This window comes from Mugil cephalus, chromosome 3 (genome assembly GCF_022458985.1).
Source record: "Mugil cephalus isolate CIBA_MC_2020 chromosome 3, CIBA_Mcephalus_1.1, whole genome shotgun sequence".
Classification (NCBI taxonomy): domain Eukaryota; kingdom Metazoa; phylum Chordata; class Actinopteri; order Mugiliformes; family Mugilidae; genus Mugil; species Mugil cephalus.
Genome location: NC_061772.1, coordinates 6065602 through 6081815, shown reverse-complemented (window position 1 = coordinate 6081815; position 16214 = coordinate 6065602). Strand labels below are relative to the sequence as shown.

At 39.4% G+C, this 16214-nt stretch overlaps 2 protein-coding genes across 6 annotated transcripts in view; both read right to left on the bottom strand.

Moving 5' to 3' along the window:
- Positions 1 to 829: 829 nt before the first annotated feature.
- Positions 830 to 5584, bottom strand: sinhcafl (SIN3-HDAC complex associated factor, like). 2 transcript variants are annotated; one of them, XM_047581562.1, is made up of 6 exons: positions 5467 to 5584; positions 4241 to 4404; positions 4028 to 4127; positions 3830 to 3944; positions 3087 to 3237; positions 830 to 2976 (listed from the first exon to the last, which is right to left on the bottom strand). In XM_047581562.1, exons 2-6 carry the CDS (start codon positions 4366 to 4368, stop codon positions 2793 to 2795), a joined length of 678 nt encoding a protein of 225 aa, XP_047437518.1. In that variant the 5' UTR covers positions 4369 to 4404; positions 5467 to 5584; the 3' UTR covers positions 830 to 2792. The 2 variants fall into 2 exon arrangements, with proteins under 2 accessions (XP_047437518.1, XP_047437517.1); XM_047581561.1 differs by lacking the exon at positions 5467 to 5584 and adding an exon at positions 4820 to 5416.
- A 586-nt stretch (positions 5585 to 6170) lies between these two features.
- The window catches only part of dennd5a (DENN/MADD domain containing 5A), a 30779-nt gene continuing 20735 nt past the window's right edge, over positions 6171 to 16214 (bottom strand). For all 4 annotated transcript variants that reach the window (XM_047580137.1, XM_047580139.1, XM_047580138.1 and 1 more), the window contains 13 exons: positions 15662 to 15793; positions 15010 to 15162; positions 14820 to 14898; positions 14644 to 14731; positions 12480 to 12608; positions 11904 to 12025; positions 11661 to 11806; positions 10378 to 10496; positions 10109 to 10290; positions 9833 to 9915; positions 8911 to 9034; positions 8253 to 8421; positions 6171 to 7659 (listed from right to left, as the gene is read on the bottom strand). In XM_047580137.1, coding sequence (XP_047436093.1) covers positions 7476 to 7659; positions 8253 to 8421; positions 8911 to 9034; positions 9833 to 9915; positions 10109 to 10290; positions 10378 to 10496; positions 11661 to 11806; positions 11904 to 12025; positions 12480 to 12608; positions 14644 to 14731; positions 14820 to 14898; positions 15010 to 15162; positions 15662 to 15793 — 1710 coding nt within the window. In that variant the 3' untranslated portion in view covers positions 6171 to 7475. The remainder of the gene's footprint in view (positions 7660 to 8252; positions 8422 to 8910; positions 9035 to 9832; positions 9916 to 10108; positions 10291 to 10377; positions 10497 to 11660; positions 11807 to 11903; positions 12026 to 12479; positions 12609 to 14643; positions 14732 to 14819; positions 14899 to 15009; positions 15163 to 15661; positions 15794 to 16214) is intronic.

Sequence of the window (16214 nt, the reverse complement as noted above, 5' to 3'; positions counted from 1 at the left end):
GTGTGAAAGGGAGCAAGAATGGGGGCGTGCGTGCGCGTACACGTGGGGGCGAAACGCTTTTGAAGAAGGGCTGCGTCAAGACAATCAGAAAGGCTAGGAAAGACCGGAAATGTCGAGGGTGTGCGCAAAATATTAACAGCGACAGATCGATGAAGAGGCCTTTATTTTGAAAGCAACGTCCGGAAGTTATTTGGTAAACGTGAAATCAGTGGGTCTCTGCGTTGTGAAACAAAGCTTTCTAATTTCGAGTAAGACACAGTTCTGTGATTAAAAAAGAAAATGCAATACAGTAGCGCAGGAGCGATCAATCTCAATAACAACTGTTTAGCTGAGCAACCTCTAAGCTAACTGGCTCGTGTGGAGAGAGCACCGTTAGTTAGGTTGCTAGGCAACACACAATTTCCCTAATATCCCAGGTCTAAATTTCAACTAACCTGGCTAATGTTAGCCAGCTGTCGTTAATGCCCAAAGAAGGCCGCTCTTCTCTTTTTGTGCGAGGTGTGAAATGAAATAATTTATTTTAAATTAAAACGGCATCACATTGTGTGAGTTAAACATAGCCCCAGTTTAAGTGGGAATACCTACTGCGGTCCCTTTCACAATCGGGTGCGTCCCGAAGTCTTCAGAGATGTTCGCTTCAGTCGGAGCCACCCACGAATCCAAACGTTCATTCAATTAAATGTTTAATTCCTGTTAACAAGCTCAATAGAGCAGGCAGAAAAAAAATACAAAACCTCTTCCACATGTTCAATCTAGACTATGCAACCGTGTCTCTGCAGCTCGTTTCCACCACCTACTGGTTGAGATAGAAATCACAGGCAGTCTGAGCTTCAATTTTATTTTTTTTTCTTTATTGTACGATCTACTTTGTTACAGTATACAAAAAGGCATAAAAAAATCAATACATTGCATGTTCAAAGGAAGTGCACAAAATAAAAAAAGACTTTCTGGAAGGTTCTACACCAGTTATCTCAAAATTTTAGTTAAAAAAATGTTTTGTAATAAATAAATATAAATTACAAGAATCATAATGGAAAGATCATGTTCATTAAGGCACATTTCACATCCCAAAATGTACCTCGCAAAATAATATGGCAACTCCCTAAGGACAAAACAAAAATGAGCTTATTTTCCAGCTTAAAAGGAAGCAGCATTTTTCCTTTTAGTAAGAATCATAAATGCGTTCAGCATTTAGCTACCCTGCCGCAGAAAAAGAGTTTATATATTAAGCAACTTTACAGAGAATTGCCTGTCAACTCATTTAGTTTTAGGTTGGTTACAAAAATGTATAAAATAGAAAAACAACCGTTGTCACTGCAGTATTAATTTGATACAGTATGCACCATGGCAAAAAGTGTGCAACCTGTGCATTATTTGAATATGACATACATGACACAATGACTTATGATTATGGAAATGTAACATTATTGCTGAAATAATGGATGCTTTTACAAGCCAATTTGGTTGAATAAGGATCCATCACTTTAACACTAGAATAGCAAAAGTGATAGACAGACCCAGAGCATTAATCACATTCAAAACGTCTGCATAGTTTGAACTTTGACAGTCGCAGCAATGAAAATTATCAACACATTTCTCTAAGAGCATTTCTCTGGCTAAAAATTAGTAATTTTAAAGCAAAACATATGTGTTTTCTGTATGACAACTGAAACGGAGGAAATATTTCAGCTGACCAATGCTGCACCTTCTACTTGTCCCTGCAGTTTACACATTTCTGTGCAGGACATATGCAATGCATACCTTTAGAGAAATGTGTCTGATAAAACGAGGTGTGAAAATGTGATAAAACTGGACCAGTGCACATGTTTTCAGCACCTTTCAGACCCAAACATTTTTTAAACGGATGTAGTGGTTTCCCATTCCCATAATTTAAAAAGGCTTGCATGTATCAAGAGCCAAAAATGCTGTATTTACAAAACCCATTTTTAAAAACATTTGCTTGACAACATGCGTTGTCACCTCACTGGAGTTTGTACAAAAGAAAAAAAAATAAATTACTTTTGTCATTTCAAAAGGCAGAGGGATATACTGCATGCATGGTCTAACCTAATCTGAGTCAATGTGCGCACACTGAACAAATTAAAAAGGAGTGTTTCAAATGTGTGGCATGCTTAAGCTGTGTACATGTTTGAGGGAATGCATCTATATACACACACATTAAAAGATCATTAAATTCATAGAGGACAGTTGTACTATTGATCCCTGGTGTCAGTACAAGCCATTTGTGCACTAAAAATCAAAACAGACTCACTCATTTGTACATATGGAGCAAACACATAGGACAAAACATTGCAGCAACATGTTGAAGAGCCACTCCAACACAGAAAAAAGCTGGCATTAAGAAATAGCTGGTGTCTTTCGTATGCACAATTACATTTTGACAAATTAGGAAAAACACAGAACAGTCCTGATATGTATGAAAAAGTGACAAAAATATTTACAAAAAACGATGACTTAGTACAAAAATAACAATTCAGAATCACAAATGGAGCTTAAAACAAAAATTGTCTCCTCATCCTATAAATAATACTAATGCCCAATATTTTTTTTTCCTTTTTGCTTTGTATAAAAAAAAAGAAAAAAAAGAAAAAAGAAAATCAACTCTATACAAAAGTTAAAAAAAATACCCATATAAAAAGGAACATAACATAGCAAAGAAACATCTAACTAACTGATCTAATAGGGGGAGAGTGGAAATGAGAAGTCTGCCACTGGAGACAAATCCAGGAGGATGCCATGGATAGCCCTACAGAGAGAGTCAACAAAAGCATTCACCAGGTTTCTTTTATGTCCTCTGGGAGTTGTGGAGGGAGTGTGTCCGGCAAGTGTGTGGCCACTTGTGTGGACGTCAGTGTCTTCTGTTTTTTGGAACTGCAGCAGGGTTTGAAAAGTCGGGGATCAATGATCACCTCTCCAAATCGACCCTTGTAGACAATCCCGCAACACACCTTTTGCCTAGAACGAAACACGCAATACGAGAATTAATTGTGTTTTAAGAGTTATTAATAATATTAAAAAAATATTGTTTAACAGGATCTGTTCAGAAGTTAGACACTGTAGCTTGCCTTTTCCAGTAGGAACGGTCCAAGAAGGAGAAAATGGAGGGAGTTGAGCGTCTTTGTTTGGACTCGATGTCTGAGCCATCATCTGACTGGTTGCTGTAACTGGGAGACTGAGCAGGAGACACACTGGAGGTCGTGCTGTGGGCATCGGAGTCTGCAAAGAAGAAAAAAAAAAAAGGAAACAGTTAAACACCAGCATGACACAGTTAAACCACATCCTAATCTAGACTCATTATGGAAAAAATAGCATAAAGTCAAAGAACAGTGTAGACCAGGGTCAGGATGACAAATATCAAATTTCATCATCACTTCAAACGAATAAATGAAGCTCGACAAATCAGCTATTTCATTTGTTAGACAGTTTACAGAAAATCAGCCGCAGAATTATTTGTTAATCATTACAATTCAAGGTTCCAAGTGCAAGATAAGATAAGCAATATAAGATGTTAATCTGTGTTGTCTAGCTGAACACTGTTGAATGTTGGCTCTAATGTAAACCCTAACCTACAGTTACAGTGTGTCCTAGCACAAAGAGCCACAAGATGCTGCTAAACAATCGTTTTTGATGTCAGGCAGTAGGTGAAGGCGGAGATGTAAAAGCAAACCAAAACTGGCACAAAGTGCAACTGCGGGCGTCTGTGTAAACTCAATATCAAAACTCAGTGCGTCCTTCACAATCTCGCTCAAAGTCATGTCTAAATATAAATGTATTTATAACACAAAAGAGATACTTCTAAACAACTTACTTTGTCTCTTTAACTTGTGCAGCTTCTTTAGCTTGCTTTTCTTCTTCCCATCACTGTTCTTGATCTTCTTAGGTTTTGTCACCTTTAAGCCTGGGCCAGCTCTGGCATCAACCACCTGAGACAAGTTGCATGAAACACATCAGTAAACGCATTTAAAGCTTTGGTACACCGAGAAATATGGAAGTAGACACCACTTACGTGGTTCCAGTTCTTCTTGGAGCCATTAGGCAGTTTCTTCCACCTCTTTACCAGCAACACACAGGCATTACAAATGTCCCCAACACGTTCCTCTGAGAGCCTGAACAAATTAATTGAAAAGTGTGGATATAATCTCATTTGTAAACTAGCACAGCAACGCAAAACAGTAATACAAATGCAACTGCGCACTATGAATGAATGGGAGCTTTTTACCCAAAACACAGCCTGAACGTCTCCTCATATCGACTGCTGTCTGTGAAGCGTGAGCTGGACGACTTGGTCTTGCAAATGCAACAGCCGTCGTTACTCCGGTAGATCTTTGACTTGTGAAATCCAAACATAGTCTCTGTATTTGGTCAGTGTTATGGCAAAAAAACCTGAAAATGTAAAAACACACGGTCGGCATTTGTCCCAGTCCCCTATAATAACAGAGCATGGATGTGTGCAGACAGTTGAGCTTTCTACTGTTTAAGGGGGCGGTCCCTGCACGCACACATATACAGATATTAACCAAAGCGTTTAAATACACAAATATATTACTACTACTACTTTTAGATATCAGTGCACTGAATAAACTAAGTGAAAACGTCTACTAAGCTTACGAAATGTGGATAAAACGATTAGTGTCTTAAGGAATTTAAAACCAAAGCGCGGACACAAAACCGACATTACAAAAATATTATAACCGAATGTGTACGGTAGTGCTGAGAAACAAACAAGACTTAACGTTAAGGATCTATCAATTTAGGTCATGCTTCTCCATCTTAAAGTTTCAAACGCTCGGTAACTTACGGTTAAACGTGGGGACAATCACAGTTACACCCACAACAGAAGTGCCGTTTTACTATCAGCAATTGGTGTCAACGTTATTTTTCTGAATTCCGGTGCACAAAGGGGACATTTTCTAACTTCGCAAACACGGGTACCGTTAAAATATTTGCTATTAGACTATGTCTAGCCGTGGATTTGCTTGCGGGGGAAATCCGAAACAAAAAGCGGGCAGCAAGGCTTTCTGAAGTCAAGAAACAAAAAGCTACCCGGCTATTCGTTGAATTACTCGTGTCTTAGTAACAGATGCGTATCGTCTTTGAACAATTAATACATGCTGTTAAAATTTTAATTAAACACAAAAAGTTGCGATAGTCACAGCCTTCCCTTTAAATTCAAACTTTTGCCCGCTAGAGCGCCAAATATGGCTTATTGTTGTTAGCCGTTAGCACGCTAGCTAACCGACTCCGCTACCATTACCACGCCACGCTCTCGTTCACTTCCACGTTATCCCATTGTCGGCGAAGTCTTTGTACATTACGCTCACTACAACTGGAAACACATACGCCAGGTTACAACTACACAGCATTACAACCAGTCTACGCGCACAGGACAAACAGTGAAATCACATAAATATAGTTTGAGTGAAAGATAAATAACAGTGCACTTACTGAACAAAAACTTTGAATCTTCGCCGTGTTCTTTTCGCCTACTGCGCATGCTCTTACTACTACTGCATACAGCTGGACATTAGTATATCATTATCATAGGAAGCCGCAATGAAAGGGCTGTACGTACAATGACCATATAAGGAGCGCAGCCGTTGGGTTTGAACCTGGATTCAACCAATCGCCGTCATCCTCACATACTGTTTACACGGCATGAATGATGGGAGATGTAGTGAGCGGACTGGAGACTGCTGCGTGCCGGCAGTTGTTGAGGGCTTACTTGGAAACTCAAAATCCCATAAAGCACCTGGGCAACGGCTTTAAAGAAAACAGCCATTTGACATGGCGCGAAAGACTTTGTTTACATTTCCTCGGCCGACAAAGCGCATTGAGCGGAGAATACACATATATAAAACTTTATTTTCTCACGAATTATTTTCATTAACAATGTATCTGTACGTTAATTTAAGGAATCAATGTTCTAGAAAGCTTTAGATACTAAAAAAATCGTTATTTCCCAACATGCATATGCATACATATATTTTTTGCCCAGAAACCATGTACTTACCATTAGTGAAACAAATAAAGCCACAAATATTTACATTTAAGAAGTGAGAACTAGTTTATTCTTTAAATGAACTACATTTTGGTAGCTGAGAAGCACCGTCTTGAGACAATATAAATGACAAAAGAAGGACTCAATTAAATCCACTTGAACGCATAACAGATGCTTTATTCGTAATATATTTTTACACTGTACATCGTTGCTCACTTAGTAAACACTACATTACACAGCTATGTCAGTAAATGTACAACCTTGTTGGAAAACAAAAATATATATCTCCCAAGATGCTCAAGTGTGAGTTGTACACAGATGAGTACAACACAGTCATTCCAGACATTATTGGCACAGAAAAGAAGTCCATCACATATCAAATCTTTTGTCCTGCACAGTAAAGTCCAACCTATTTGACGGAGGAGGACTCGGTAATATCTGAAAACACCCCGATGTGGGGTTTGAGGGGAGCAGAATTTTCTCTTGTGGATATTGCATAGCAAGTAACCATGATGATAAAATCAGAAGGGGAGAGAACGATGTCAGTTTTGCTCCTTACATGGGAAGCAAGGGACCAACCTTCATCGCAAGGAGTCTACTCATTTTTTAATCACATTGTTTTTGTTCAGGGAAGAAGGGAGATGTAGTGTAAGGGTTTGGATGATGGTAGAGGAAAGGGCTAGTCAGAGGTATTTACATGAAGGCTCTCGTCGTGATCCACTTTGCAAAGCTGGGTAAAGCATCTTGTGACCTGTGTCTAGAACACAAAACTTGGGGTATTTTCCTTTATCCAACAGAATATAGAATCCACACAGTCCTATTATCATGCAACCAGGATCATTTTCTCCACTAAAGGTATTCCATTTAAAAGATTTGCATACGTTTGTAAAGTAAGGCCCAAATGTAACAACCGTCTTTATTCCTATGTGAGTGAATCATCTTCCACTTTACAAACCTCCCTGTCATACACATACTTATAAAGCATACTTCTACATCATTTGCTTTAAGCTCTGCATTATGACATTGTAATCAGAGTTGACAACAGAGCAAGCAACTTGACTGATTTAACAAAATAATACTGTTATTCTCTGAAAATATATTAACAGTTTTGATCCTCACTCTTCCTTAAATATAGCCATTGTCAGCAGTTCACAATAACAATGAAAATATTTAGCTTTCAGTAAAACATTATAGCACAAGTAGGTCATCGTCAATAATGTGAAAATCATGGTTTATAATAGAAAACATATTTTTAACATCTAATGGAAACACCGTTGAGGATAAAAATAACAACATATTTTGAAAGGCTCATTGCACTTGATATATGGCAAATGTAACAGTAGCTTTAATATAAGCCAGAAAAGTGTCCTTTGTTCAAGTCTGTTCCTGCATATAAAAGGTTATTCTTTTTAGTCGTCCCTGGTGAGTGTCCTGGTGAAACTGATGGGAAATCGTTTTAAATACCAACACCTTTTACAAGTGAAGCCTCCAGGGTGATGTTGAACTCCTGCAGAGTCTGCAGTACTCTGATCAGGGAGTTTACCAACGAACGGTCCTTAATCAGTGCGCTGTCCTCATACATCTGAGCAGTGATTGGGCAATCTGCGAGCAGAGCGATCCAGTGATGTAGCAAATGGTCCCTGAAAGAAGAAGACACAGACACATATGTAGTCAAAAGAGAATTTCCCAGTACTAACTTAATAGTGTGGCAGGAAAAAAAGCAAACCACATTACACTCTTGTTATTTTCATTAAAGATTAATGTGTCCTGTTTTGTCTCTACAACATAATAGTAAAAACTCAAGGTGATATCTTCCAAATATGCTGGAAAAAGCTGGAACAACAACTCAGTTTTTTAGCATTCCACCTGTAAACGTTCTAAAACCTCTACTTTGCCAGCTATTATAAGCTTCAGTAGAAACATTTTGTACAAGATAAATAAAAAAGAAAAACAAAATTACATTTGTTTGTCACCTCATTGGAAAGGTTTGGAGATGCATACACACTTTATCAGGGAGGAACAAAAGACTCCTCAAAATAGAAATACTTTTAACTTGACTCATTGAAGGTCACCATGAAGGTTCAGATACAGAGCCACAGCTGAAATTGACTCAGTGTCTTATCTAAAGAGAGCACAACAGGAACCACTGATTTATATCACGTGTTACAACCTGGACTTTAACTACATCCACTCTGTATCCTACATACATCTTATCTTTTATTTTGAGGCCTACCTTGCGCCTAGACAAACGAGCATCTGGAACTTCCCGTCTTTGCCAATGTTTCTGGATGTGTTGTTGATGGCGCGCATGAAGCGGCAGAAGTGACGCACTCTGGTCTGCCAGTTTTCATCTGGAGTCACCTCCCGCTGCTCTGCACTTTCAAAGTACACCTGGGCCTTTTCTGTTAAAGGTAATCAAAAGGGAAATTAGTTATCAATTAGTCACAAAACCATAGGATAATTCATCAAAAATCTGACTGACAAACCAGCCTTGACAGGCGATTGTAAAAAGGTTTGCACTGATTGGAAAAATAAATCCTGACATGATGTTTGACGTCATTGTTGCTCCTGGAGGTTTTAATCCTACCACATGAACTTCCTCAGGTGAAATAGGAACGGTTTAGTTGTTGTTTCCCTCTTTAAGAAGAGAGAATTCAATAGGATCGAAATACAATTCTCTATAGTCCAGCCGTATGGATGAATTGATCATGAAATGGATCGCGTTGCCGGAAAAGGTCTTAATGGGTGTATTGATGTTTTTTTTTTAAACCAGGAAAATATGAAACCATTCAGAGTAAACTAATCATAGCTACAGCTGTTCATGAAGATAGAAAGTTTTCACTGCTCACCCTTCATGTGTAGGGGGTGTATGACTGAGCAGAAATTCTTACCCAAGAAGTCCCAGATGAAAACGTTCTTAAAGAGTCGGGGTGATTTGAAACCGTGCTGGAAAACTTGCTCCAGAGCCCAGACGAGGCCGTACTCCCCGCAGAGTAGAAGCGTCAGACTGCCTCTCTGTGGAGAGCAATATATGGACGTAGTCAGAGATGCTAAACTAAAGGCTGTTGCTCTCTCACGAATGACGATTTCAGGTCCAAATATTCCATTAAAACACTAAATATCTTGCAGATAAGTTCTGAAGTTCTGCACTGTCAGAGCAGCCCTCTCACAGGTCACAGTTAGAAAAGTTGAAAACATTGAAAGTAAACTTCAATTTAAATATGACCTTTAGATCATTATGAGGAGAGGGAAATGTTTAAAGGTTTGGCTGTGTGACATGACAGAAATGTGGATAAATAGTAACACACACACACATACACACCCAAAAGAATACAAAGCACGTTTGGGTTTCAGAAACATTTTTGTTCGTTGGAGCCTCCCTTCACTGGTCTTTGAGCACTTTAAAGAGGTGGAGCACAAGTGCAGGGAGTTCCCCTGTAAAATCCTTTGTAATTCATCTACAGTGGATGACTCTTAAAGCCTATAAACAAAAGTTAAGTTACGCTAATCTTTAATAGCGGTCTCCTTTGAGATGCAGTTATCACAACATATACCTCAGTATCAAACAACTATCAGTGTCTTGTATTAATCCCTATAGAAAATCTAAAGTAACATGCATCATCTTATGAACAGTGATCAACAACGAGGTCAGTTTCCAAACATCAGCCTTAATTCTTCTTTATTTTGAATTGGACCACAGCGCCTGCAGTTACTTAGAGGTTTGGGGGCCACCAGAGCAGACGGATGCTTTTCTTCATTTGTGATGAATAATAGAACTACATGTTCAGGCCTGTCTAGACTGCCTTCTCTCACCTCCTTCTCCGGCTTGTGGAAGTGCTTCACAATCCCGTTGATAGCCTCGCCCACTCCCTCCTGGATCTGACCTGTATTTAGCTCTGGATGACAAAGACGTGGTGAGACACCACAAACAGGGAGAAAAGGAGAAAAATCCCATACAGATTTGATCTATTTGTCATTATATTTTCCCGTTTATGCATTTCTTCTTTATTTATCGGAGCATGTATCCAAAAAAAGCTTCAAGCATCAGTGTCGGACATGCTTCTAAAATAACAGTTTAAATTAACGTACTTGGTTTGCTGTTTGGTGAGATGGTAACAAATCTCCTCATCATCCCAGGAGACTGCTGCATCGGGGGCGTGCGGCACATCCTTTCATCGTTCTCCGAGCTGGGGGTCATCAGCTCTCCCACCAGGATCCTCTCCAGACTACCGTCATCCACGCCCTTTCCCAGCCACCGGCCACACGGAAACCTGTCCCACAAACACATCAAGGTCACCTTTTGACAATGATCTGATCAAATATATATTAAGTACACTCCCTTCATGAGATTTTCTTACTTGTATGTGTGCCCCGTGATCTCGTTGCGGACTACAACACACTCCACGAGCCACTTTGCGTAGAGCCCCGTGTTATCGTGACCCATCTGCACTGTGGTGAGTTTGCCCAGGTTCTGGCACTGAGGAAAGAAAATGTCAAACCAAAGGTTACATTCAAGATACAAGACATTAGGTCATTTTTAAAAAAGAATCTCTGTTTCATCGTTTGTATAAACTGTTGATATGGGGAGTCATAGTCTTGTGACTATGAAAACAGATAAACATTGAAGCCAGAGGATATCTGGACAACAGATAATGGACATCTGAGCCCTGTGTCTTTATTTCAGTGTGACTAGCAGATTAAAAGTGAGAGTGAGGTTAATAAATTACGTCAACAGAAGGCTAACTGTTCGTTAACATACAGTGGTAGAACAACCTTAAAATTTTACACAATCTCAAATATTATCATGAAATATCTGTGGAAAAATCTTTTTTTGTGTTTCAAAAGGTGTGGCTGCATTAGACAGACAAATACAAATTATATTTATTTTGTTTACTGTTAACAAGAAAAAAGTTAATTCTTGACTGTTTCAATATGTCAGTTCTCAACATTGTTGGTATCAAAGTCAACAAATAACAGACAATGTGTTCAAAGCTGAGCAAAAACTAAATCAACCATCACGTCATCAAATTAATATTTATGACATTTTCCTCACAAGCCTTTCACAATGTTGAGCGGTAATCTTCTCCCATTCTTTTTGAATTAATACTATTAATTCTTCTAAATTCTATGGTTTACTCTTTGAAACAGACCTTTTGATAATCCACCACAGACTTGCATGGGGCGTCTGAAAACACTTTTCCACCACTTATCCTACACTGAAGTGTTTTTTGTTATTCACCCTAGCCCACTGACTAAAACGGAGTTGTCAAATAGAAGCATGTGTCAAACAGGAGCAACACAAAGCGATTCAATAATACTACAAAGCATGTCCTCCAAAATGAATCAACAGCTCTCTAATTGTTTAAAATAAATTCTGAATAGCACATCCTTCATGAAGATTTTAGTGCACGACTATTAGTGTACCTAATGACCTGACAAGAATTTTACATCCAATATGCAATTAGTGTATTTATGGGCATAAAACTGGAGGAAAAACAGACTTTAAAAAATTGTGACACAGTTATATTAAAAGCAGTGTAGCAGTCTAGTCATATTCTGTGTTCACAGCACTTTATTTGATGATCAGAGACCAGAGTAATAAAACAGTGGACTTGTCCTTTATCTCAGAATCAATACAAACCTCAAAAGTGATCTCCAGAGTATTTCTGGGGACCTGCAGGACTCCGGTCTCCGCCAGTTCACCAGAAACACACACCCAGGGGTTGGCGGTGAACATGGAGCCACCCAGCTTCTTACTGGGAACAACCACCACATGGTACGGGATCACTGAGAGACAGAGAGAACAGACATGTTACACACTGAAACCTGATCAGTCAAAACGAAAAGAGGTAGTTCGTGAGTTTGGCATCAACACGGCACTCACTGATGGTGGTGAAGACGTTGGTGAAGCAGAAGTAATCCACAGCATTGAAGGACAGGAGGTGATAAAGAAACTGCTCCTTCTCATCGTCACAGCGCAGGAAGGCGTAGCGCTTGTACAGTTTTCTGACAGGATTGTTTGAGAAAAGTAAATGTTAACATTTGGAGCCACGAAAATAAATGATTATTCATTTTTATTTTAGTGAAGAGCAGTAAAGGAAAAAAATGTGTAGCATTAGGAAGAACAAATGACACTAAGGTCATGAACACAAACAGAAACTCCCCTTGACCCAATTCACCACTCAGATATCAATTATGAAGAAGGCTGTGAATAATTTATGCAGCAGGCGACTACAGTATGGTGTTCTGCAATTTTGAAAGGGTTAATGTATTATAAATGGCAAGGTCATCTTCTTTTTATAGGAGATAAAGATTCCTCCACAAAAAATAAAGAAAGAAAGAAATCAGGTCAAGATAGGAACAAATGAGAGGCATCTCTTCAGCCTCTTTCTGATAAATACTAAATAAATAAATAACTAAATAAATAACAGAAGCATACAGAGAGTGCAGATGTGCTTACTTTGTCAGCTCGTGGTCAGAAAGCAGCTGCTTCAGGTGTCTGGAAAGTAGTTTCTTCTCCATAGAGAGGCGGACCCAGGCCCTAGCCTTGCCCACGTCCGTCTTGATCTCACTAATGTTCTGAATGTGCCTGCAAATGAAACGACAGGTTCAGAGAGGAACTAATTTCACACAAGAAAAAATCTGAACAGTTTCCTTATCATCATGAAACGGGCCTATACAAACAACAGCCATAACATTATGGCTGCTGAGAGGTGAAGTAAATAACACTGATTAGCACTGGTCTGGTAAGCAGGACAGATGTGTAAGGATTTGATTTTGACAAAGGCCAAATGTTGATGGCTACAGAACTAGGTTACATTGCACAGACCAGTCAGAGTATTCTTGGTGATCCCCGTCCACTGCAGAAAACACCCAAAAATGAGAGTAGGTCATGAGAGTATCAGAACTGGACTAAAAAAGGGGACTTACACATATAAACGTCATGGCTGATCAGTGTACAACTTCATTACATGTGCAACTTAACTGATACCGGTCATTAAAACACATCCAAAATGGCATCTTCAAAAAGCCAGATTCATAAAAAAAAAAAAAAAAAAATTAATTTACAAAGCGATAAAGCAGCCCCAAATACTAAATATCTCTTACTTTTGCTTAACAAATTACTGAAAACATGAATCAGTTAACAATGCCGAACTTGAAGACAAAAGCTTACACTGCCTGAGAGCAGCACTAGTGTATTTGTTGAGAGAAGTCTTGGTTTGCCTCTGTGCAGTGTCCTTCTCACCAGGGCCGACTCCCTGAGTGTCCCAGTCGGTCCCATGTCATCGCTCCAAGCTACTATCATGTCTCTCATGTCCAGACACATTCCCTTCCACTCCACCTGTGCCATACGCGCTCCACATCTCCTCCTCCCCCCTCCGTCCCCGCTCCCTGCATCCACCCTCACTTAAAACAAGTAACCCAGTTTTCTCTGCCTGTTATCTCCATGGCAACACTGGCAAACATCTACTATTACTGAATCCGCCGGAGTCATCGCCATCACATCTAATGAGCTTTAAAATATGACAAATTATATTATCGCACTATCTGCCAGTTAAAGCTACATTATCAATTATTAAAATAAATTACTGGAGGCTGATGGTTATGTGACAGAGTGCGTTCGTGCCGTCAGACGTTTGTCATCGCTCCAGAGTGGGGCTGTGTGTTCGTGGCCTCGGTTGACCTCCTCTTCTTCTCTCAGTCAGACTGGCGGGGGGTCTGTTTATTAGGCTGGAAGTAACACGCAGTTACACAAACTCATGCTGTGTCTTCTTCACACAACACAAGCCCTCCTGCATTCGAACTGGTAGCAAATAGTAGGTAACGCTCTCCTGCGCCAACAAAAGTTGTCATTGATAGTGTCTTTGAATAAAAATATAGTAGAGTAAAATGTTTGGGGAATACTGGGGCATCAGGTTGACCTCATGCCACTGAAGTGAGTTATGCTCCTGTCTCTTGTGCCGCATTTGCAGTTTTAGGTCGTCTAGTATTTAATGAAGATGCTGAAAAATACTTTAAAAGTGGTCAGAGCTTTTTCCGTAACAACAGTACCACTATGGAATCTCAAGAATCCCAGAATCCCAAGAATCTCAGACTTGCCAAATCTGGATCGTCACTCTGGAAAACTGTTAGTGTCGGGCTTACAATAGGTTCTGATATATTCTGCATAAGTAATAAACAGTGAAACATCTTTTGTATTTCAGAACATGTAATGTATTTGCTGTACAGAACAGTACTGGCGCATTCAAATTTTTTAGTCACAGAACTAAAACTTGAAGAAAACTCACAATTTAACGTTTGTCTGAGAGAAAATACATTTTTTTGTTGCTCTCTATTTAATTGTTTTACGTATGGCGAAGGTAACTCATATTAAAATCAGACGGTTTTATGTAAGACTTGGTGAATTTTTATTACTCACAGTCATACCCTAAGGATCTATATACCAATAATGATCCAAGTAGATTTTGTTTCATGTACGACCACAGGGGGGCAGTATTATTCTAACATATCCGATGGCAGCAGCTGATCGACACTGGATGTAAAAGTTATTTCGGTACAATGGCTGATGTAAATACATTTTATTGTGTTTGGACTTCCTCACTCTACACTGTACTGTTCCTCACCTCATGTCCTGGATCAGGGAGACTTTTAGAGGCGGCATGGCAGAGCCACCGCCGTCAGATTTACGTCTCTCGGTGTCATGAATGAAACCTGGCACAAAATAAAGGAAGCGCAATTGAGGCAAAAGCAGTCTGAGGATCGATTTGTTTTTATCAGGTGAAGTGATTTCAGCACTTACCTGGAGGTCCCAGACTGCCTGGAGTCTTCTCTTTACTGTCCTGGTAGTGCAGCAGGTGGGACCACAGGGCAGATTTACCCTGAAAGACAAAAGTCACACTTTAGCCATCACTTGCTCTGAGAGATCTGTAAACCAGTCAGGAGTTGGGGATCAATGGGGTGCACTGTGCCTGGAATCGGTTTTTCCTGACCTGTTTAACCTGCAGCCCGTGGCTCCAGATTCTCTCCAGGAGGTCACAGAGACTCGCGATCAGGGTGTTCTCCTCCACACCGGTGATGCTGACCTCTCCATGACCCAGCTCCACAGCCTCCCGACCCATCTTCTCTACCAGCATACGCTTTGTCTGCAGAGAAACACAAACTATAACAAAAACACTACCACAAATACACTAATAATTCTATTTTGTGCTTTGGTTGTGAACAGCCTGGCTGTGTTTTGATAATTATGTTGTGTAGCAGGAAAAGTAACTCATAAAAGTTGTTGTTATTTCAATGAACCGATTACAGTTACTCATATTACAATCTACGGATTTTCATTAATTATGACAAAAATCAAATGTAAGCCTCAACAGGAAATAATGTTTAGTTTTTAAACACCTGCTCTTTGCCAACGCAACAGAAACATTTATGCATTAAAATCAATATCAAATATTTGAAAACTACATGTGGACAGAAGAGTTTGCTTTAACTTTCTAATCCCATTTGTTCTGTTAAATTTATTGCATTGCAGTAGTTTTTCTTTACATAAAACACACAAAACGTACACGTGTATGTGTGTAGATTATCATTAGTCAAATGAAACAAACAAATAATAACTATCCTAGAGGATGGTCATACACAAACCTTGTTCCTGCACTCCTTCAGCAATCCTTCCACAAATTTCCAGTTAGTCTGAGCGATGACAGAAGGTGACAGGTTGGAGAGTTTGGGCTGCCTGATGGTCGTGCCCAAGTTCCTGGCTTCCTGGATGTACTTCTGATATAAGATAGGAAAAAAAACAGTCAGAGAAATCATCATGTCACTAGTGAGGAGGTCACCAATTTAAACATTAGATACTACACCTGTCTAATCACCAAGTTAAGCTCACTCACAGTAGATAGAGGAAATACTAGAGTAACTATCAGTGTAATGGATGTTGTTTGACATAATCTGAAATGATAAATAACAGTCTTCATCCAATCAAACTTAAATATGTTACAAAATAAAAAATAAATAAATAAGAAAACAACTAACATCTAACATTTTAATAAAAATCTATAAAATAATTGAAATCACTCCATGTTTATTCCATCTCACCAAATCCCAAACAGGACATGGCCTAGAAAGCAACAGCTGCTGGAGGATAAAGAGGCGGAGGGAGGTAAAGACCACATGCGTGGACAGGTCACGCGGTCTG